Source organism: Brachycentrus maculatus, unplaced genomic scaffold, assembly GCF_059751285.1.
Source record: "Brachycentrus maculatus isolate JH-2025_06_01 unplaced genomic scaffold, ASM5975128v1 h1tg000257l, whole genome shotgun sequence".
NCBI classification, from domain to species: Eukaryota; Metazoa; Arthropoda; class Insecta; order Trichoptera; family Brachycentridae; genus Brachycentrus; species Brachycentrus maculatus.
In genome coordinates, this window is record NW_028281008.1 from 87,374 (window position 1) to 111,982 (window position 24,609).

Consider the following 24,609-nt stretch of genomic DNA (forward strand, 5'->3'; position numbering starts at 1 on the left):
CGTTCGACGGTTTAAAAAAACTTATTGCAATGAAGTGAAAATGTCGACTTTATGATTTTCATTCCATTACTATTGCATGACGTTTCTGAGCGATGCGATGGTAACTGCCTATACAATATTAGGTATAATATTTTGACAATGAAATATCGATACGTTTACTATCGTATCTAAAATACCGAAATACATTTTTTAATGAAGTTTCTATATTTTATTTTATTATTTTTAATAGTGGTTAATACTCAAATATGTCAAATAACATTGTATCCAAATATTCATTCCGATAGTTCACTCCGAAGTGAATATTTGGATAGAATTTTTTTTGTATCTGTTATTTTAAGCTGTGTTAAAATCCACTTGTTCGTAATTCGATTGTGAAGTGAAGCGTAAAAGACAGTTCCCACGAGGACTTTAAGGCTTCTTTTCACCCTGTTCTCGTTATTTGACCTTTTAATACACCAAATAAAATTAATGAGAAACAAAGTATATTGTGTGTTGTAAAAATATTCAATTATTGTCAAAAGAATATAGGTTTAGATAATGCTTCCATCAATCATAAAGTTGATTCGTGTTTTATGTAGTAATTTTTATAGAATTCCTTTGTGATGTTTTTTGTTATGGTAAAATTACATATTTGAGGTTGTTTTTTTTATTTTGATATTTTTTACTTTAACATTTTTCGCCAAAACCACAGCGAATACAGAAACGTTACTCAAAATTTCTAGCATATTGTTTCTAGATATCAAAATTTTAGAACTAAAGCAAATGAAAAATGAAGAAAAGGTTTAAATCAAGACATGTAAATTAAGAGATTACAACTTAAAGTTTAATACACAATTAAGCAAAGAACTGAAATTTGTGAGCATTAATTTTATCATAATAATTCATATACTCTAATCTTTATTATTAGATTATTATCTAATTATTAGATTATTATCTAATCTAAATATTTCTAACAATTCATAATCTCCCTATCAAATAACTGCATTTTTCGTGGCGTCCCCCTCTCAAGTGTCAAACTTTCATAAAATTCAAAATTAATAAAAATTAAATCAACGAAGGGGGGAGGGGGAGATTTCTGTGATTTTAAATTTTCAGATTTTTTAGAACTTTATGTGTGAATGTCATGTAATTCAAAGCACTATCTATGCTTGTTTTATATTGTCACTGTATGGTACCTGTTAGGTTGCACAAGCAGGCCATCCCCAATGGTCACTACTGCAAACTGAACTAATATCATTTCAATAAACTTCACTTCAACGAATATCATTATATATGTTTGGATGGTCATTCGTAGTTCAAAAATATTTGTAAGCATATTTTTGATACATAAGTCAACCGAAAAAACAATCACATTCATATGTACCCATTTTATTTTATTATTATTTTTTTACATTTCATCAAAGATGAAGAAGAATATAGAAGTCTGGGCATTAACGGGACTGACGACCGTCATAGGCTGGTTTAAGTGATCACTTTACACACGTGTAGTAACATTCACCAATTCTACCCATTATTGACAACCACACTACTCAAATTCTTGGAAGTTTCGTATATATGAACCAATTTAGAAACGTTGTTCTTGAATCACTAGAACTTCACTAGAGACATCTATTGGTGAGATGTAAATATCTGTAATTGGAGATAATCCAGATTTTGTGAACAAGTATTTGGACACACTCAAAATGTTGTAAATTCTCGTAAATGTAGACCAAATTAAGCCACTATTGATTTTTAGAAGAATGAACACCATATCCGCTATTTTAACACTCACTTTACAAGTGGTTAGTAACTTCCTAAAATAACATTGGCAGTTTCCATCCAGTATCGACTACGCCAGAAAATCGGCAGCTTTGTAATCATAGTAAATGTCTCGGTTGTTAAGTCCTCGAGCCTCGAGGGTCGATGTATTTCATATTTCAACAATTCCATTGTGATTTTTGTTGACAGTAAATAATAAATAACCATTCCTTTATTAGTTTTATTTGCCTTTATACCTTTTTCACACCTACGGACACGACTTTTTGTAAGCAGTCGTGATTTTTTTCAGAATTATCCGCGAGTTGGATTTTATTCACCTTTACAACAATAAGTATATATGTATATATATGTACATATATACTTATTGTTGTATATATGTACATATATACAACAATAAGTATATATTGTCTTATATATATGTATAAGTTCTGATAGTAGGTAGACACGTCAATGTACATAATGTATGAGCAGTATGAGGGTGCTTTTAACAGTTCGTCTTGACGAATTGGATATGTTCACTTGCCACGCTTCCTGACAACGTTATCAGATCAAAAAGTGAAGGCTTCTACGACATTATCGCATTTCATTACATACTAAAAGGTGTGAATGCAAATACCGTTTTATTTACACAAAGCTTTATATACCTTTTAAAGGCAAATATTTAACACGCTATATAATTAGCTCATAATAAACCCACGCAAGTAACATCTTTCCAAAATGTTATTATGCTAATAATTTATTTAGACATGAATATTACAATTTTACTATGAACAGATAGATTTTATGTTTCTTTGTTTTCCCATTTCTTCTTCTTCTTCTTCTAACCCTTATTCACTCCCAATGGATATGTACCATGGGCGCAGCATCGTATTGACGCAGTGGTATCTTGATCGTTGCTTATACAAAGGCAAGGTGATCCTCTTGCGCTTCAGCTGGTCCTTGAAGGTAATATCAAATAAATAACAAAGTGAAAAATTACCAATATTTATTTTCACCCCCCCCCCTGGGAATCGAATCCGGGACCTCCAGCACGGTAGCTAAACAAGCTAACCATTACACCACGGAGGCAGACTCCCAGGAGGTAGTTTCCCATTTTCCTTGAATCATGCACACGTACAAGGAAATATTTATTTACCTAAGTTCATCTAATTGCAATTCACTTATAGCAAAATTTTTAGGAACTGCTCAAAGCAAGTATATAGCTACATATATACTTATGGTAGGTATTTCAATGCACTCTTTGAATATCATTTTCCGATACCGTATGCGATATTTCTCACTTACTCTTGCCCCTTGAACATCCTAAGAGCACTAACTAACTAACCACCACGCCGCTTCACATTCTATCTCTGCAAACATTCTCGTCTTTTCCACATTCATCTCCTAATACATACCCGCTGACTTTTCGACTCCTAACCAAACCGGTTTCATTCGACATGTTCAAACCATCTTAACACATCTTTCTTAATTTTATCGATAATGCTTATCTCAGCTTTGCATTCCTTCCTTATTTCATTATTCGAACATCTATCATACATCGTTTTGCCGCACATTCGTCTGAGAGATAAAATGTATTCAGTCTACTTTCAGCCTTCTTTTGCCAACTCCATGCTTTACTTCCATACAATAGGAACTAGGACTCCGTTGTGTACTGCCAATTTAGCTTTCCCATGAAACATTATTTTTTTCATTTATAGGTGTTCAAAACTGACATAGAATACGCGTCATATAAAATATAATAATATCGTCATATTGAAGTATAATAATTAGTGGTAGATATTTAATAGGTTAGTATTTTTTGTTCATAAATACGTAAGAATAGATATAGGTATTATTAATATAAATATTTTTCAAACTACATTTTGTATATAAATCTGACAAGCTTTGTTTCTTTTTAAAATAAATATTTTTAATGCACGTCTTGTAATGTTTTTATTCTTTCCAATACATGTGTATATTATAAATATATTAATTTTAATAAGTTTTCATGCAATGTAAAAAGTTGATTTTACATTCTGTACTACTACTACTACTACTACCATCACGCCGTTTCCCCGCAGGGGTAGGCAGAGAGGATGGAACGCCACACTCTTCTGTCCTGACATACACTCCTCGCCTCCTTCACATCCATACATCTAGTCATACATGCCCTCCGATTACGCAGACTTTTGACACCGCCAGATTTTAGGTTCTGATTGATCTGATCGTGCCAAGTCTTTTTCGGTCGTCCACGTTCTGTTTTCCCTCTCACATTCACCACATATATTTTCTTAGTCATTCTCTCGCTATCCATTCGCTTCACATGTCCATACCACCGCAAAGAACTCTTCCTAATCTTTTCAATTATTCCTCGTTCAGCCTTACATTCCTTTCTTATATCGTCGTTTTTAATTCTGTCCTACAATGATTTTCCACACATTCGTCTGAGGGAGCGCATTTCAACAGCGTTCACTCCGCTTTCATCCTTCCTTTGCCAGTTCCATGTTTCGCTTCCATACATTAGTGTCGGTACTAGCACGCCGTTGTGAACCGCTAGCTTGGCTTCCATGGACATATTCTTATTCCCAATCACTCTGTTAAAAGCACCATTTATTCTATTCCCTGCATTCACTCTTCTCTCACCTTATCCACTTTTCCATCCCTTGTGAACATGCTTCCTAGATATAAAAATTCTTGCACCTGTTCTAGGGATTCATTGTGCACGATAATCTTGCATTCTGTCAAATCTTTCTCTCTTTCAAACACCATGACCTTTGACTTACCTTCATTCATTGCCAGATCATTTTCCATACATACATCATACGTTCTTGACACTATTAGTTGCAAATCCTCCGCGCTGCTCTCTAGCAGTACGGCGTCATCCGCATACAGCAAGCAACTAACAGTTATATTCATCATTTTCGCTCCGACTCCCATAATTTCAATCTCTTTCATACAATGGTCCATATAGAGATTAAACAACCATGGTGACATTACACATCCCTGCTTTACGCCTTTTGATATTGCAAACCATGATGTAATGTCCCCATTCACTCTTATACTAGCTGTGCTGCCCTCGTAGAGGGAAGCAACTGCTTGGATAAGTTTATTGTCTACTCCATATTTTTCCAGCACGCTCCATAATTTTATCCTATCAACCTTATCATACGCTTTCTGCAAATCAACGAAAGCACAGAAGAGTTTCTGATTTTTAGCCAAAAACTTTTCCGTCAGCATTCGTAGTGCAAAAATTTGATCTGTGCAACCTCTTCCACTCATAAAAGCACCTTGCACATCCCAAATCCGTTCTTTCGTCACCATTCTAACTTTTTCAATTACAATCTTACTATAGAGTTTACCGACAGAGCTTAGCAGGCTTATCGCCCTATAATTCCCACACTCTGCGCGAGATCCCTTTCACTTGAATAGAGGCATGATAACTGCTCGTCTCCAATCCAGAGGTGTGTATCCTTCCTCAAGACACAGGTTAAATAGTCTGTGAATCCATGTGAGGGTGGTCCGTCCACCACATTTTACAAACTCTATAGCAATATTATCATACCCAACAGCCTTACCGTTCCGCATTAATTTTACATTCTGTAACTTTTTCAAAATCTAGTATTTTTTATTATTATTAAAAAATATAAAAGATGTGAACGTTTTACCTTTTCTCATGATATTCTCTAAAAAGAAAGTAGGTATTGTATGTTTGCACTTTTTAATTGCGCCCGAGGTTCTAAAATGCCTGGTTCCGCCCTTGTAGATTATTTCACTCCACCGCCGCCGCCCATAGGCAGTAGTTGGAGTGTGGATTGGCGTCTTTTCACATCCAACTATCTGATGATAGATACTAGTAATTGTTGTACTAATGTAAGTATTAAAAGTATTTTTCAGATAAACTTACACTGTGTGAAAATATTAAGCATTAATTACATGTAAATGTTTCGTTACTAGGTATATTCAAATTAGGTTTATCATCCTGTGATATATAAAGAGTATTTGGAATCTTACGTTATCACACTTTCTAAGGTCGAATTTAGGGTCGCCAAGTAAACTAAGTATGAGTATACTGATATTCTCCTTTTCCTGCTATTCCTTATTTATTTTCATTTTCGTAGATCAATAATAAATCAAATTTGCTCTCACATATAAGGGTAAGCGACGCAATGACGGGACTACAGCCCGACTTTTGTTTTTATATATCAAATATTCCTTTAAAATACTATAATCAACTTAAATCAACTGGGGGTACTTATGCAACACACATAAAAATAATAGTTTTCACAAAAACGGATAAGCTACGTAGTTCCAAAGGCACCGTCAAATATGACACGAAATTAGCCTTATCCGTTACAATTTTCAATTGCCTCGAAAACACTTAACGTCAATAAAATTTATAGCCTTTTAAAATGCTCCGGAATACCCGTAATTGCCGATCGCCGACCATTTTTTTGTTCGATTCCGGTCCACGCATCGTTAGTCCGAGGGTCTATTTACCTTCAAACGTTTCGAGGACTGAAATGACCGAAGGGCTACGATAATTGCCGACTAAATTGTTACAAATGCGCGGGTCTTACTGACACGCACGCCTCCCGGCGATAAATATCACAACTGTTGTGAAGAAATAGCGGAACAATAAGGAACTATGGGGGCGGAAAGTAAAGACGCGTCACAAAGGACCCTAATTATTTCAATTTTACAGTTTTTTTTTACCTACTTTTATTTTAAATTTGTTAATTTTATAGTATAGGTATTTTGAAAATGTGGAAGGGGGTAGGGAGAAACAAAAAGCGATGTCCACAGCAGTGTAATCATAAGTGGATATATCGATGACTTTTTTTTCTTCAACTTTCCGTTATCGATAGAAAAATTCGTTTTCGTAATGACTTTTCGATCTCACAAAAAGTAGGAAAATAAATGTCGCACTGACGATGCCAATATTACGATATTGCGTATGCGCGAACATATATATTTTTAAAGAAATCTCAACCTAAAGAGGTTCAATAGAGATTCAACGTTATTCTCAAAACATTCCAGTGCAGTGCTGTGAATGTATGACATCAAACATCTGGATTTACAAGTGGATAAGCATACAAGTGTAGAGTAAATTTTTGATCCCTCATGCATGTAGCGTGTAGTTAGAGCGGCTAGAACGCCCTCGATGTCACGGTTAGTGAACCGGAACCGTAACACAATACTTATAGTAACAATAATTAATTTGTCAGTAATTATCATTAACATCGTTACTGACCATTGTACGTGGCCATGTTCCGTTTTGAGCTTTACACGCAATGGCTAATAAAGCTATATTACCACTTTCGTATGTAGGTATACACATTGGTAGAAACTTAAAATAGCGTGTATTGTTCAGTACGTAATTTCTCCCCTTCTAAATAAGTGTTCAGTGATGCTCAATTGCGTGCGAGTCGTGACATTCCACCTCCAATATATTATTTATTAAAAAAAAGTTTAATACTTCTATTAACCGCTTTATGTTTTTGATCGGAGACCGCGTTTCGTCGCTACTGATTAATGATTGAAACTGACCGACAAATGTAATTCAAATATATTATATCACTACTATGGCAATGGATCGATGATATCGAGTCGATAGTAAATAATGTAATGTGTTTTGTGCTTTAAATAAATTAAATTAATAGAAAACATTAATCTATTTTTTTGTTAATTTAAAAATGCCGGTAGTGTGTATTTAATTAATTGTATGGGTTTTAAAATGTAAAATTGCAGTGTTTCACATCGTCGTCTTAATGCTTCAATGTGTCTCTATTTAGGCTGAATGTACAGGAAAAATAAAGATATTTTGATGTAACCATGAAACGAAATTCATCGCTTCCACTTTATTATATTCATACATACCTACTTATGGAACCGATAAAAGCCGATAATTGACGTTTGTTTATCAAATTGCATACGTTTATAGTGTCTCCTCAGTAATCTCGGATGGAGTAAGACGCTTTACTAAGTCGACGATATATTATAGTATTTACTAATACTTCAAATGTAAAAAGCATATCGTTATATGTGCCACGTTATGGATATTATGTATGTTAATAAAAAAAATAAGGCGGCAGGAAAATATTTAAAACAGTTTTTGCAAATCGTGTGGTTTATTTACAAATATCACAACACATAAAATTATGATTTTATTCTAAGTTATCGTATAATTATTATATTAAAACTTAAAATTAAATAACACTTTATACAAAATTCGATAAAAAGGTGAACGAATTGAACAAATACCGGTAAATGCGCTAAAACGAACATTTTATTTTGGTTAATTTAACATTTTGTTTGAATAGGAAAACAAGAAATTGAACATAATCATATTACCATATTCCAACTATATTACCTATAATATATTCATTATATACATAAACATTATTATAATCCTTCTTCATGCATTATCTTAGTCATGTTTTCATAATTTCACAATTCAATTACTGAGATCTCCTTAGAGCAGTCGTTTGAGAATAGTTCGCTTTAATAAATGTGTAATAACGTATAAAAATTGTCTGTAAGACCCATAAATAAATCAAATGTAAAATATTCGAACCCACTCTTTTTTTATAGCGCATTAACTAGGATATCTTTACGAAAATAATCCAGTTTATTACGATGTTATTATCCCTACATTTTTATTTATAAAAAAAGTAAACATCGCAGGTTAGGAAATACTTTACATGATTTGACTTAACATTTACCGATGTTAAAGGCAAACAAGCTATGTCTCATTATGTAGAAATTATTATATATTTTCTCATCCTTTCGTTTTTTCCGCACAACGCCGTCCCTAGCGAATTTCACAATATTTCAGTATTTAAAATGAGACAGGGATAGAGGATTTTTGGTCGAGACCGTTGTATACCTCTAAGGAAGGTCCTGCTTCCACATAAGGATTTTTTATTGTTATTTTATTGTTTTTACATAAATAAATGTTGTATAATTAATCATAAATCTAATGAATATCTACGACTGGTAAAGATCTACATTTTTCACATTTTGTGGCACATTTTTTCTTATAAATCGTTCGACATAAAATAAAATTAAAAATACGAGTACATCACAATAGGTACAGACATACGAGTATGTGCGTATATTATTTCATTTTCAAAAGCTTTGTTTCGTTCAATTATTTGGATTTACGCTTACATATAATTTTTCAAAATTCATTGGAATTCTTAACTGTTTAAAACATTTTTTACTTATATTCTGGTGTAAAATAAAATCGCTTTCGATACAACCTTCGCATGTGTAGTAATGTGTACAGGTTTTTTGTTTTTTTTTTTAAATATGACTGCGGTGGTATTTTTTTTATAATTCATGATGTTAAAAAAAAATCTAAATACGTTTAAAATATGGATACTTCTAATTATTTACAAAAGAAAATATTCGCGCTATACGAATTTTATAATTGCATTCTGCAGAAGAATACATTCCGCAAATTTCAATTTATAAATGTGGGATTTTTTTGTGTACTTTTCATTTTCAGTCAATGCATTTAAACCACTTTTACGATGTTTGAAAATACAATTTGTAGCGTAGAAACACAATCTAAATCTATCTTACCCCGACCATCCTCCCGTTACGTTCTCGATAGAGGGGTGTTCTAAGAGTGAAAGTTTTGACCGGAGATGATTTGGAAATGAGTTTTGACTGGAGATGTCTGCGCTCGGGTGGTGTCTGTAGGTTGATGGGTCGCGCGTGGTGGCGGCCCTAGCGGGCCTAGCGGGCCGGCCGGGGTGGCTCCCTGGCGCCGCCATTAGGACAGGATGGCCCCCTGCGAGTGGGGCTTGAGTCCCTGGCCGTGCTGCGGATGGCGGGGAGATTGCTGGTGGCAGCGGGGCTGGTGGAGGCCGCCAGACATTCGCAGTTGCTGTGGAGAAGACACGTCTTATTTAGCATTCAGTTTGCTTAGAAAAAACACTACTTTCAAATCGATCGGTAGATGCCATATTATCTCGTAAATATTGATTTTATGTTGATAATAAGCATAGCGTGGAATTCTCAAGATGTACAATACACATTTTACTGTCTCATCTCATTACTGCCATAACGTGAAAGACGGTATGATAAGAAGATAAATGTAACGATTGATATTCCAAAAGCTCGCGCTATATATTGTTCCCATATACGAGTAGGAATACCCTGCCTTCGTACATATAATGAGGGATTCGTGGAACCAACCTCCATGTCCTGGTGCGCGTGGTCCCGGTAGGCGCGCTGCTTCTCCTCGAAGTCCCGCAGGCGCTGGTTGTAGCGCTCGATCTGCTCGCGCAGCAGCGCGTCCTCGTGCGCCGCGCGCTCCGCGTCCAGCTCCAGGCCGCCCGCGCCGTCCAGCCGCTCCAGGTCCAGCCAGCCGCGCCACGCCACGCACACGCCGTTCATGATGAACCGGGACACGAGGTGGACCTGCCGGCAAACAGCACCACGTTACGCACACGAGACGAGAGTAGCCACAAACCCAAACAATGGATCCCATATCGAGACATAATGCTAATACTAAAACGAATTATTTAAACGGTTATCTGCCATTTTATGTTCAGAGTGCGTCGAAATTATATTTTTCCAATATGTATCACTCGGCCTATAAGAAATAAATAGTTATATTAATTCATAACATTAAAAAGTTTTAATAATTAATAACATTAAATAGCATCCAACCGAGGGATTAGTATCTTTCTCTTTAGAGCTCAATCACTAAACAAACTCTCGATATGTGAGACGCGTACGAGTATATCAACAACTGTGTGGATAACAGAAACTGTGTGGATAAAAGGTTCACGTTGTACATACTAAAATTTCAAGGGATGCGAAGAATCCACAACGTGTATGGGCGGAACGCGCCTTGCCCTCAGAGGGCGTATAAATATGTATTTTACAAAATATCTATAAGTTTTAACCGTATGTAATGTATCGTAGTTCCTTTAAATGCGAAATCCCGGCACTGACGTTTCAGCGTATTTAATAAAAATGGTTGAGTGCGGAATAATAATAAATAATTGATTGCACATGTTTGCGTCAGGTGGATAGTGGAGAGCTGAAGCCCCGCTGCTGGCACTAAGTGCCTTAAGGCGGAAGAGGTTCCAGAGGTCTCGTGCCGCTAATTGTACCGGCTGGGAACCACACCGGATCGGCACAACACATGTACTCTAGACTCGAGTCTCGAGATGGCGTGTGCCGTGCGCCTCCTAATTAGGCAGAAAAAACAGCCAAACTGCACCAACCTAGGTAGCTGATCTGGAGGTGAGAAACGACAGATTACACTAACGATATATATATATATATATATATATATATATATATATATATATATATATATATATATATATATATATATATATATATATATATATATATATATATATACATATATATATATACATATATATATATACATATATATATATATATATAAATGTATAAATGTGTGTATATATTTATTCTTGTTTTCCGCTTTTTCAAAAATCATTTTTGTTATTTATTATTTCACTTTGTGGTAAGACATAATTAAATTATATAAAAAAAAACACTTGTTTTTACCACTTGAGTATTATATTATTACAACTAGTTTCGGGAACTTTAAATATAAAAAATGCTCAAGTGGTAAAAAACAAGTATTTTTAATAAATTAATCCAAGTATGTTACTCAATTTTATTAACATTACTAGATACGTTCTAGCCAAATTTTCAGAGGTATCTATCTATATGATTTTTATCAGCATTGCGGCGCAGAAATTCACTATTTCTCTTATCTTAGCAGGCAGGAGGTAGGGATTGGCGATTTCAGGCGTGAGTAACGATGATTGTGGCGCATCCAACATGGCGGCCGCAGGCGACTCGGCGTCCCGACGCCCCGCCCCGGCGGTATCGATCCGCCGCCCGCCCGCGCCGCCCACAACTCCGCCCCACGCCGCTGCTGCTCCCCTGGTATCCTGGTATCCCCGATCATCCCGACACTCGCTTCAGGGATACCAAATCATGACAAAAAGAAATTCGGCATTTTATTTATCTATTTGAAATCGCTGTTTATCTATTTAATGGATTTATATTGACATCATGTGTTTATTTTATTAAACATTACCTTAAAATAAAAAATCATTACTTCAAATAGAAGTTTTTAAGGAGCTTGGTACTCCCTTAGGTACGTATTCGATTATACGTATACTTTAGTAACAAATAATTAAACGTATATTTTGATTTTAAATGTAAACTACAAATGTAAACTGTTAACCATAAAAACATATGTAGGTACATGGATATGTAATAGTGGTAGAACAAAAAAATGTCTTTAAGACCACGAAATATTTATGAAAAAAATATGTATGTACATATCAGCATCTAAAATGATAGATAATAAAGCGGTCAGTTGTAATTTTTATTTGTCACAGAAAATTTCATACGAAATCTAAAAACTAGTTTTCTTTATTTATTTGAAAAAGAAAAATAGGTACAATACTTATGTTATGTTATTTTTTGAGAAAACAACCATATATATTATAATATAGGGTTTTACTCTTCTTTTATTTTATACGCCTATGTAAATATTAATCTATTAGTAAGTAAAGTCAGAGTGTTAAAAGTAATCAATATTGTTACGTGACGTGTGTTTTGATTTCGATACATTATTTTATTTGAGTCCAGTAACAAAGGCTTAACACTAAGTTGTTTACCATAGAAGGTGAGATAATTTCGTTGATTATTTTTTTTTGTAAAATTTCATGATTTGAAAAGCAATATAGCGATATATTGAAAAAGGATACTTCTTTTTAAAAAATATCCTAACCCTGCCCCTTGACATGTACTGAGGAGGGGGTGAAGGATAGGGTGGATACATGCGCCCCTAATGAGGGACTACTCGAGGGAGTGTGTCGAATATTACATGAATTTCTCAAACATTATCTCAAACCATCCCCTTTATACATTAATAATATATATTAGGTTTGCATGTAGGTAGATAGGTATACAACAAAATACATCATATACATATAATGAACATTACATTTTTTTTATACAGACATTCTCATATGATCTTGAACTGTAAATACGGGTAACGTTTTACGACATAAATTCGAGTACATCCAACGATTTATGAATACGTACTTATTTTTATACAACTATGGATATTAAAATGTAACTATCTAGGTCAATGTAAAAATTCAGAGTGCAAAATTAATAACACGTAACCAAATAATTTATCTGCATACATAAATAAAGTATATTTATGAATGCAGATAAAATTTATATCCAATATTCCATGGTATGTATGCAGAATACGAGCATACACACTATAGAATGTAAATAGAATGTAGTATTTGAGGCTCCTAATAAAATAGCTCGTACCTACATGTAAGCCCATTCGTTTGATTTTATTTTACTTATTCCTTTGTTTAAAGAAAATTTGTGGTTTAATTAATAATAATTAATATATAAATTTATTCTACGGTCACTTTTTGGTAATGTATCCATTTTTACTATTGGTTAAGTTTTACTTGTTAAATGCCACTATTTGTGGAAAAGTAAAACTCAAATTAAAAAACAATTACGGTGATGAATGTTTTAAGGATCCAATATTACATATAAAAATTACTAAAAGGAATGTTAAAATTTGAAAAATTAACGCATCTTTGATTTGAGTATCGTATTTTTTTCGTTTTCCGTAGATTTAATATGTTCACATATTATGTCGTTTGAATGTCATAAATCTGGCCAAAAATAATGAAAAGGACGATTTCACGATTGTATTGTAGCGTCATTGTTTAAACCGGTTTAGGTAATTTTTTTGCAGGAGTGGTACGATGTTTACGTTCCGAAATAGTTTCAGGCGATGAAGTTGTCGAATACCAATATACAATAGAATGAAATGATCAAGTATGTAAGTTAATGTGGACTGGCATCAGGGTCGAATAGTATTCGATGCCAGTCCACATCAATAGTTATTTTACCGTGATCAAGTCGACGCGTCGATTTTCACGTCGCGACGTTGTCGCTGTGTTCTCCAATTTGCATTTGATAAATAACTCTTAGTAATTTTCTCTTTGTCCATTCATTTCTCGCCTCCAAACTAAAAGATGCTTTCTCTTAATCTTTTCACATATCTCTAATCATTCATCTTTACATTCTTTTCTAATGTTTTCATTTTTAATTTAGTCATACGTCGATTTTCCCTAAATTTCTACGGCGTTCACTCTCCTTTCTTATGTAAATTCCACGATTCGCTTCCATACAATCATGTCGGCACTACTATTTTAACTTCTAAAGTTTTTGACTCAAAAGGAAAAAGACTTTCATTATACGTGAAAACGAAAATTCAACATGGCCGCCGTTTCCTGTTTTGCTCCTCTCACGTCGCTCCAGCCCCAACCTACCCCCACCGTTTTCTATAGTAAGAGTAAAAAGGGGATCGTTGATCCGACGCATGAAGGGGGCCCGGGGCAAGTTGGAACCAAAGAGACCGGAATATATAATGATATATAGTATCAGTTGAAACCGGCTCCCGTGGAGATTGAATTACAATTACACCCCTACCCTGCGCACCTATGTATTCTCTTTGTGATCACAATATCTAAATCCTGCTTGTATATCGTTTCGAGAGGGTCCTTATGTATTCAAGGATCAAAATATTGTGCGTGCTTGTAGGATTTTTTGTACATTTTAGGGTATAAAGAGGGTACAAAAGAGAGTATAATTCAATCAAAACGCGCGGAGTATAAATACATAAGTGTTTGTGTGTGTATTGTAGCTACAATACTCGTATAACACTTGAATAAGCTACATATTTGCATAATATGTTTACTTTATTTATAAAACTTTGGTACATAACATTATACTCACGCCGTTACACGTCTTAATAGAACAGTGAAATGTAAAATCAAGTTTTTTTTTTAAAATTCAATCATTCGTATTTATTCATTGAAATGTATGGCCCGCTTAGAAATCTGTATTAGGATGGCGTGTGATGTGACAGTTTAGTATAATTCCGCGAACAGTGCGATTGAGCTGATATCGGGTTTTCCAACACACGATGTCATCCAAAGACACGATCCAAGCCGAAGGAGACGCCGACGGCCGATGGCTGACTCGAGCGCCACTTTTGAGATTATAATATGAGACTTATGCCTTGTTTACCATTCTTACTAAGTAAATGCGTTTTTACATCTACATATATGTAATCGCTTAACCTTTTCATAGCCGCAAATAAATTACGCCGCAGTGCTCAACAGGCCAAGTATTTTTTTGAAAAAAAAAAGTTGTCTAAAGATTTTTTTTTTTGTTTTTATTGAATTATAATTTACTTACCAAATATTATATCCCGCATCGATTGTTAGAGTTTTATTCTTGAAGTTAAACCAGTTTCAAATTTTCAGGGTTGTCACACTAAGTCGCACACGCAAGTTTTTATTAAATTTAATATTAACACACAACTATTATTTATCAATGGAATATTTTAAAATAATAAGAAAAACACAAAAAAATTGAGCAAAATAAAAACCCCTGGCGTTCAAAACAATCGATTAAAATAATCAATATTTCAAGTGGTTTGAGTGGTAGCCCTAATGACATCTGTCAACTGTCAGCTGAAAGTGATACCGATAAATCACTTAAAAGTATTTTAAAACTTTATAAAATATTTTGTGACAACTTCAACTGATGGCAATGTATGTTCCGTTTTTGACAGATTGTCAATATGAGTTAAAACTGCGGAGTAATACGTCATCAAAAGTACTGACGAGATATCTCGTCTCTGGCCATACGGGCACTCCGCCATTTGCCGAGATATCTCGTCTCTGGCAACCATCGGGTTAATTAATAAGCAATGGTGTACGTGGTGACTATTAGTCAGCCACCGTGTAGTGGTTAGCTACAATGCTGGAGATCTCGGATTCGATTCTCGGGGGAGGGGGAGGAAAATAAATATATGTGTTTTTTAACTGTAATATTTATTTAATATTACCCTGGACTGACTTGAAGCGCAGGACTGATCACTTTGCCTTCATATCATTAAAAAAAATTAACAAAACAAAGAAAACGATTTTTGCGATTGCTGTTTCGCCTTTCGAGAGCATTTTTAAATTAAATATTAAAAACATTAATATTCACAACATTAAATAAAATTCCCATTAAACTGCTATCTAATCTGGGGATGTCATCGCATAATTGAACATAAAATAAAGGTTGTAAAACCTTACAACAAAAAACAATAAATGTTGAAAAAGTCAACTATATAAAAATATTATTAAGTATATACAACAGTTATTGTAAAATATGATTTTTTATTAATTTTTTTAAGTGAAATATTTGTGTTTTTATTATTTACACAAATATTTCAATTTCGTACTATTTCTGTGAGATCAAATTGCGGCAGAGGGATTCGAACCGAGAAACTCTGACTTAAGAGTCCGCGACTTAAGACCGCGGGACCACAACCCGACACTTATGATAATAAAACAGACAACTTTATCCCTAACGAATTGCTCAAAATCAATTATTAGATTTATGCGTGACTTTCATTATTTCTATAACACTTAAAGAATGTTTGGTATATTATATTCTAAGGTTATTTTCCGTTCTTAAAGTTGAGCATAATTCGTCCATCGGGTGAAATGAATCTAGTAAAGTAAATGTACTCAACTGTATTTTTATATATTAAACTTGACAAATAATCTGACAGCAATCACAAAAATCAATAAATTCTTTAGAATTATACAATAAATCATGTTTTTATTAATATTTATATACTTGATTATAGAATTACAGAAAGTAAAAAAAAAAAACTATTCTAAGTAAATTTATAAATAACAAGAATAATTATAATATTTATGTCTATACCTTTGCTTTCTGGCTTTTGAAAACATTTCATTTATCGCAAGTGTAAACGAGAAAAAACTTAACTCTATCAGCGTAATTAAATATATAGCCAATATTACCAAAAGTAACCTTCGGTTACTTTTGAACCTACCCGCAGGTAGAATAAGATTATACTAAATACATGTCAATACATTACATACAATTATGTAATATTTTCAACCACTTATTGATTGAAATTGTGATTATTATTTACAACTTCATATTATTAAAAATATATATATTTTAATGAAACATATATTTTTATTCTGTTTAATATTCACTTTCTTTGTAATTGTTTGAATCTGGAGGCGGTTTCTTTTAAAAGTTCAATTTAATTGCGAAGTAATGCCATGTCAAAACATTAAATATTAAACTCAAAACCTCAATCTATTTTATTTACCCAATATTGTGTCTTTCGTTCACTGATAAATCGTTGACAACAATAAATAAAATTAGATTGTCTTCTCACACAACAGGATACATAACAGGAATTGAAAAAACGGTGTTTTCCCGATGCTATATTTAGTTTAGCGAGCAAACTTGTACGTGAGTTGGATTCCATAATAAATTCAATCAATACATCCCAGTGTTATTACTATATTGAATAGCGTTTCTTTTTTATAAGTAGGTTTAATTTTGTTTCTTTTGAAAATTTATAGATTTGGTTGGTTTTTTCAATTCATCATAATATTAACCTGTTAACACTTGCAGTTATTGTAAAACAATATGATTTCGTGTCCGAAACTATTTATTTGCTACCCATTCCCTTTTTATTAAACAAAAGTTTTAAAACAAAGTTATATTTCAGTTTTATGCATTTATTTTTGGAGTAAAATATTTGGAACAGTCTTGGAGTGTATTCATCAATCTCAATCTTAATACTTATACGTACACGGAATTCTATAAATACAAAATCACATGATTTAACAATAAGCACTCCAAAGCATATTACGAACGCGGATAAATGCAGCACTAAAAACTAGCTAACCATCACGCCGCTTCCCCGCAGGGGTAGGCAGAGATAATCGAACGCCACACCATCTGTCTTTGCAAACATTCTTCGCCTCTTCTACATGCATGCATCTCCTCATACATACCCGACGATTATTACGACTCCTGACCCGGCCGCTTTCAAGTATTTGACATACCTGATAGTAAGAATGCAAGGCTGAGATAAGTATTATCGATAAAATTAAGAAAGGTGTGTTGAGATGGTTTGGACATGTGGAACGTATGAGTGAGGAAAGAACGGTTAAACAAATTTATGAGGCGAATGTAGTTGGAAAAAGAAGCGGAGGAAGACCGAGGAAAACTCTTATGTTACCGTTTACTATTACATGTTAGATATAAGCATAGGTATATTGTTCATTCATGGCCATTGATTATAATTAACTACCCGATGAAATGATTACCTGAATACAAAAAACCTATATTGACTCTTTAAGCGAAGACTAAACCAACTTTTTAAATAATTTCTTTTTTTTTAGACTTTGCAGGCTAACCTCTCAATATACGTAACTATTATTGCCTACAACGAGAATCTCCTCGCGTTGATTCATCATTCCGTTGAAATAAAGTCAGTGATTATAATATGTATATATCGAATTATTGGAAAGGTCACGTGTTTTTTTTATGTCGTTCACTACATATATGATGTTCTATGATGTTTGTTCTATGGGTTGTTTTACATAAATACTCCGTGGTTCAGGCCCATACTGAATAATTTTAAAGAGTGACTACTATTCAAAGTCTATAATATATATTTTTTAAACCCTAACAAAGGAGGATTAAAAATTATCCTTTACTTTTTTAATATGAACTAATAGAATTTTAATATGCTTTTTGGAAAACGTTATTTTTTTCATAGATTATTTTCAGAAATCATTTTTATGCTCCTAAAACATTGTTTTAATTATTGACAAGTGTTTTTATCCAGCTACGACCGTGAATTGGATTTGTAAATTTGTAAACCCCTCGGTCCAACACAAGTGAGCCACGTTCCTTTCGAGCTCATATTCATCGATAGTGAAAAAGGTCAAAATTAAAAAAATAACGTAATAATCTAAAACTCAAAATAGTAAAAAAAAAAACTATAAATCAATTACTTTATAAGTAAATAATTGCAAGAAACAGCTTAGTTTATAGGACAAAAGCTACCTCCGATTTTGTTTTAGCAGCCTACAAACCTTTTTTACTGTAGAATATTATAATACATAAAATACAAAGTATATTTTACATAGCTTTTCATTCTCTAGTTATTTGTTAGGAACTCCACAAACACTTGTAAGTAAAGAATCAATATTCGTATGTCCGAATACAAACCTTCCCTCTCTCCTTCTGGAAGTCGCACTCCCTCTCGGCGTAGGGCGCGTGGTTGAACACCAGCTGCAGGTTGGTTCCCGTGGCTGTGAAGGCGACCTCCGCGTGGCCCTCGCGACACCCGTTCTGGAACCGAACCTGCCTTTCTTCCAGAGGCCGATCTCTATAACCGGTGTAGCGAACCTAAAATTTAAAATGTTTAAAATGTGTATCCTTTTGGTATTCGTGTCTTGTATTTCCCTTAAAGTAAGGTATCGCGGGGATGAAAGCGCCCTAGGGAAGAAACAGTCCGCATATCATAAGAAATATCGATAATCAAATCGAAACATCGCCCCCTCCATAAGATATCTTCGCAGACTAAATAGTTTCTTTGGATTTGTAAAAATTAAATTTTCTTATAATTTAGTAATTTAAAGAAAACCTCCGTGAACCTGTAAACTGTAGCAAATCTTTCAATGTTCGTATATTTATATACCGACATTAAAAAAAACTAACTAAAAACTGAGTTTTAAGTCAATTTGAACAATGAAGCTGTCTCCGACGGTTAATGAAATGATCATAAATACCGACAAATATTTAAGGAAATGAAGTTACATACAAATATCATGAAATTTTTTTAAAAAAAATGTTTTTGACGTATTTTCATACCTATCTTTTTTAATGATTCATAATATAAACATATACAAATTGAGCAGCCCAATGTCCGAAAAAAGGAAAACATTGTTTTTTTCAATATTGAAGACTAGTGATAATTCAAATTCAGTAGGTAACGCTGTTTAAAAAGAGGAGTGATATCAGTTACCAGTGCCAGCAGAGGACCAAAAAAATTAGGGGTTTTTACAATATTTTAATTTTTTTTATAAAACAAAATATGTATGTATATTTCTGCTCCTCATTGTCCATACATTACGGTGCATAGTGATATAGCGAACATGGTGCAGGCTTTTTAAAACAAATTTTGTCTAAAAATTGCACCAAAAATTGCAAAACATACCGAAATAAATTTTCCAACACAAATGTGACTAAAATTCTTTCTACAACATTTTGAGTGTGTCCAAATATTTGTTCACAAATCTGGATTAACTCCAATAAGGAGTTCTTTTTTATGTCATTTTTGACATCTCAACATAGATGAAGAAGAATATGGAAGTCAGGGCATTTGTCAATCATGGGTAGAATTGGTGAATGTTACACGTGTGTAAAGTGATCACTTTAAACCAGCCAATGACTATCGTATGCCCCGTAAATACCCAGACTTCCATATTCTTCTTCATCTATGTTGAGATGTCAAAAAATAATATGCTATCAATATTTTTACCTAAATTTTATAGGTTACGGCAATATTAGTAACACGGTCTCAACTGTTAAAGTTTCAGCGGTTAATCATTTATTTATATTTTAAATCCCGTAATATTCATATGTTATGGGAGCATAAGACGGCGGTGATAAGAACATTTGTATTTTTAAGTTAATATTAGGCTTAAAACTGCGGAAAAAGAGGGCGTTATTGTTACTGCGGGATGTTTGTACAATTATGTCATGTGTGTAATACTTTGGCGCAATGCGGTTACCTTTAATTACTAAGGATTAAGTCATTACCCGACACCAAATATTGATATAATTACACCATTACGGAAAATATGGGAATCTCATGTAGTATATGCAATTTAAAATCCAAAAAATAATTTAAAATTTTATTATTTTAGATGATGTGAGTTCGCGAGTAAAAATCAGTTTTTTCCGTGGAGCCATATGACGGATAATTTTGGAAATTCATCCACTACGTCATCTCTAGGTCATCTCCATGCTAGTAAACGCCATTAGAGTTGACATAACTAACAAATACCAAGATCTCGTATCGTATATCCATATACATATGTTTGTAGGCCTATAGGGCGGGAACAATAAACAGTTTATTTGGAAAGAAGTTTTAACAATCCGTATAGAAATCTCGCGTCTGTGTTAGTACCATATTAGTGTTAACTCTGATAAAGGTAGGTGTACATCCTCGTACATAATATAATATGTGCATACCCAACTATCTATCAAACCTACCCATATATGGTACACTAGGAATGGAAGATATTTTTGTTACCACATATAAATATTACGACGGAGGGGTAAGATTTTATCAGGATCTGAAATTGAACGATTTTCACGATTGTGGAGGGGGCTTCCCCCGACTCGTTGTTAATTTTTTTAACTTCATTTAATGTTAATATTGTAAAAATTCATACGAAAGTGTTTTAGCTGAATATCGGGACATTTTCCGATAGACGGTGTCACTGCAACAGTGACATGTCTCGACGTGTGACGTATCGAGACGAATGATGGGACACTCGTGTAAAATATATTTATTTTAGACATTCTCCCAACATGTGAGCTTACAAATCAACGCTTCAAATAATGTTTTAAACGATTCATCATTATACACGAGGATATAATAAAATACACGTAGACCCGATAAATACAACTATGTTTGGATTAAGAACCAGCTGCCTGCCATATAAATAATAGAAACCTAAATGAATGAACTCAAAAAATACTATATAGAAAGATATTGTGTTAGTGATTGCTTATGTTTTCTCATTTGTTTCCTTTAAACATGCTTATTGTATTATATGTCTATTTACTATACCCGTTTATTCATTTACATTTATATTTTGCCCTGTGTTACTTTTGTTTAATTTAATCCTTTTTTATAACTTTCTTATAACTTTTATAACTATCTTTGTTAACCTTAATACCATGTCTCAAAATGTAATGGAAATTGCTCATCGGGAATATTATGTGACTTATGTATGTAATGTTTTCTAAAAAATGGCTACACCAATACAAGTTTCAGAATTATTCAGAATATTCAACGCCGAGAAAGTGTTGAAATATATAAAAGATTATTTATCCCTACCTCACTTTCCCTGCTGAGTCTCTTAAACAAGTCGTCTGACTCAAACTTCGCCTTCTGGTCTGGTACTACCCTCGGCATCTTGAAGATGAATCTGGGTTTGGGCTGTTCGTACAACCCCATGGAGTCGAAGGGCAGCATCCCCGCCAGGGCTGCCGCGTCAGACATGGAGTGCATCCTGGATTCTTCGCTTGATCGGGGTATTTTTACTTGTGTAATTAAACCGCGAGTAAAAAACAGCTCACTTTTCAGTGATCACAGCACTAACATTTAAAAATGCACAAAATAAGTGTCCTATCACATATATCACGAAAATCTGTGTCACTTATACAAACTATGCAGTAATAATTACGCTATAGTTGGTCGCAGAGCGCGCATTTCTCAAATTGCAACAATATTTCGAACGTGAAATTTCAGTGAGAAATTATCTTTTAGTGCGACACGACCGCAGCCGGAGAACTTTAGCCAGGCACTGATTTTTTCACAGCAGCCTCGTCCCCTCTGAATTCTAAGTAGGCGGTTCTAAGTTGACAGACGAGCGTGGTGGGAAATAGTGACGCCCGATTGGCCGATTCCATCAGGGTGGGGCGAATGAAAGTTCGGGGAAGGGTAGCTCTCCCGAATTTTCCTACTCCCTCTCCCAATATTTCCTGTTTGGATGTAGTGGAGGGAGGGGGGGATTTTTTTTGGTGATATTTTAATTTTTTTGTATTAAATAATCGTCTAAAATTATGTATTAAATTTCAATAATGCTTTTTTATAATTTCTTATAAACATTGTACCTACCTCAATAGGAATCGACATGAATTTTTTTCCCGCTATACAAATGTAGGTAGTTATGTATTAGACCGAGGTTATGTACTCGGATCGTAGTGCAAACCAGAATTAAATAAAAAATCCTGAAATATCTTAAAATAATACGAATATTGAGTAGGTATCCTGATATGCTCTGAAACGTGCTTGTAGAGGCATAGTATATTTATCTTTTTATGTAAAGCAATGCTACCCACTGCCAGGAATGAGTCCTCCCGGAGTAACAAGTATTTAGTATAATGAACAACTGTAGATAAAAGTTATCCGGAAAAAGTTAAACATCATGATGTAAAGATATAACATGATTTTTTTAAAAGTTATCCCAATAGCCTTTATCCCACAGCACCAATTTTCTTGTTTTATGTATTTATTCATTTTTTAATATAGGTGCGTGTAATATGCAAAAAGCAATAAAAGAAATTTGAAGAAAAAACATTTATAACAGAATAGTAAGACAAAGTCTATATAAAAAACAATAAAAAACATTAAAACCTACATATGTAGTGCACGTACAAAGGACATAAAAACAAAGCAATACACAACTGCGAAGTTATTTGCACGGTTTTCGTTCATTTTCAATCGCTTTCATTCTACTAGGTTGTGAAAGGAAGGAAGAGATTACGCAAAAAAGACATCAAAATACACTCAGGTTTGTGCCTATATTATCTCAAAACATATCTTTTATTTTACAGACACCGTAAACAAGCGATGCGTCTATGGGAGTACCGTGTTTTCCTCAACTCTTTGAATAAGGATTTGCTGACACCCTCTACAATATATTTACTTATATATTAAAACACATTGGTAACACGTATTAATGAAATAAAATAGAGTAGTACGTATTTAACAAAATCATAATATTGATATGGAAATCTGTATTATCACGGACTGCTCAAAAGACGGTTAACACGTTAATACCTTGCTGACTGTTACATCTTTTTCCATTCATATCTTAATTCACAACCCTGGTCCACTTTGGGCTATATATTTTTACGTTAAGATCCACCCATACGAGTATATGTCGTCGGCGAATCTTCAACCGTGATGTTCCTAAGTGTTCCCCATTGAAGGGGGCTGATATCGATCTGTAAAGACGCCGACTCCAGGAAAGTGTCGGGGCGAGCAACCCTTGCGTAAGTAGGCTGTAGCTTACGGCTGAACCTATTCGCAATATCGTTTACAATCCACCCCTATCTACTTTAGGAAATTGCTATAAACACGTCCAAAATAAACAAAAAATATCAGAATGTTATGTTAAATTATATTTGTCAGTACCAGAAGGTTGATTACAATTATTTAATTAATTATTTTTTCAAATATGTATTGAACGACGAAATGTTTCAAATTTAAAAAATAACATCATGGTTTTGAGAAATTATAAGAAGAAAACATTCAATTATTGAACGTTTTATCTTTTGCAAAAAAGGAAATGTTTCCTTTCAGTCACCCCTACCGCCCAGAACCTACAAACGGCCGCTGTCCTTACTGCTAAGTTCCAAACTTCTACATGTAAATTCTTAATTTTCTTATAAAACTTTGTACAATGATTTTACCAGTTATCAACACTACATCTCTAATAAACTTCCTTCTAATCTTTGTAACGATCGAATTTTCAACCTTATAGTCCTTTGTCGGCAAAACACATCTATACTTTTTGTTACAGATTGAAATGTTTTTTGTTTCCTGTAAAGTGTGTGTAGTTTCACAGTGCACTTGACTCGGTCGTGTTGTGCTAAATGCTAAATAGCGATCTCAGATAAGTAAAGTATCGATTCGCTTTGAGCTATGACGCGACGCCGACAGGAGACATTATGATACAAAATAATTTTGCTTTAACAATAAGTGACAATTGCCATCAAGATACTGGAGTAAAAGATTTTTTTTAAGTTCTTTAGTTTTTTAATTATTATTTTTAAAAACAATTCATAATATTTATGTGCGCCTAAGCGGCTCATTATTACAAATAGGTA

The 24,609-nt window shown here is 33.8% G+C and overlaps 1 protein-coding gene and 1 long non-coding RNA gene across 2 annotated transcripts; one reads left to right on the forward strand and one right to left on the reverse strand.

The window, feature by feature from the left end:
* Window positions 1-7,821: 7,821 nt before the first annotated feature.
* On the reverse strand, window positions 7,822-22,300 carry Bgb (core-binding factor subunit big brother). Its single transcript, XM_088265706.1, has 4 exons — window positions 21,830-22,300; window positions 18,925-19,104; window positions 9,943-10,167; window positions 7,822-9,631 (listed from the first exon to the last, which is right to left on the reverse strand). Exons 1-4 carry the CDS (start codon window positions 22,001-22,003, stop codon window positions 9,518-9,520), a joined length of 693 nt encoding a protein of 230 aa, XP_088121832.1. The 5' UTR covers window positions 22,004-22,300; the 3' UTR covers window positions 7,822-9,517.
* LOC148306003 (uncharacterized) lies at window positions 10,209-12,526 on the forward strand. The gene is made up of 2 exons (XR_015838065.1): window positions 10,209-11,001; window positions 11,519-12,526. It is a non-coding gene; the product is annotated as an uncharacterized LOC148306003 (long non-coding RNA).
* Window positions 22,301-24,609: the final 2,309 nt, after the last annotated feature.

Excerpts from the sequence above, each read along its gene's own strand:
- Bgb (XM_088265706.1), bottom strand. The coding sequence starts at position 22,003 with ATGCACTCCATGTCTGACGCGGCAGCCCTGGCGGGGATGCTGCCCTTC. Across the intron at positions 10,168-18,924 it reads TCCAGAAGGAGAGAGGGAAG|GTCCACCTCGTGTCCCGGTT; the intron begins GTTTGTATTCGG and ends GTTTGCCGGCAG. Across the intron at positions 9,632-9,942 it reads ACGCGCACCAGGACATGGAG|CAACTGCGAATGTCTGGCGG; the intron begins GTTGGTTCCACG and ends TCTTCTCCACAG.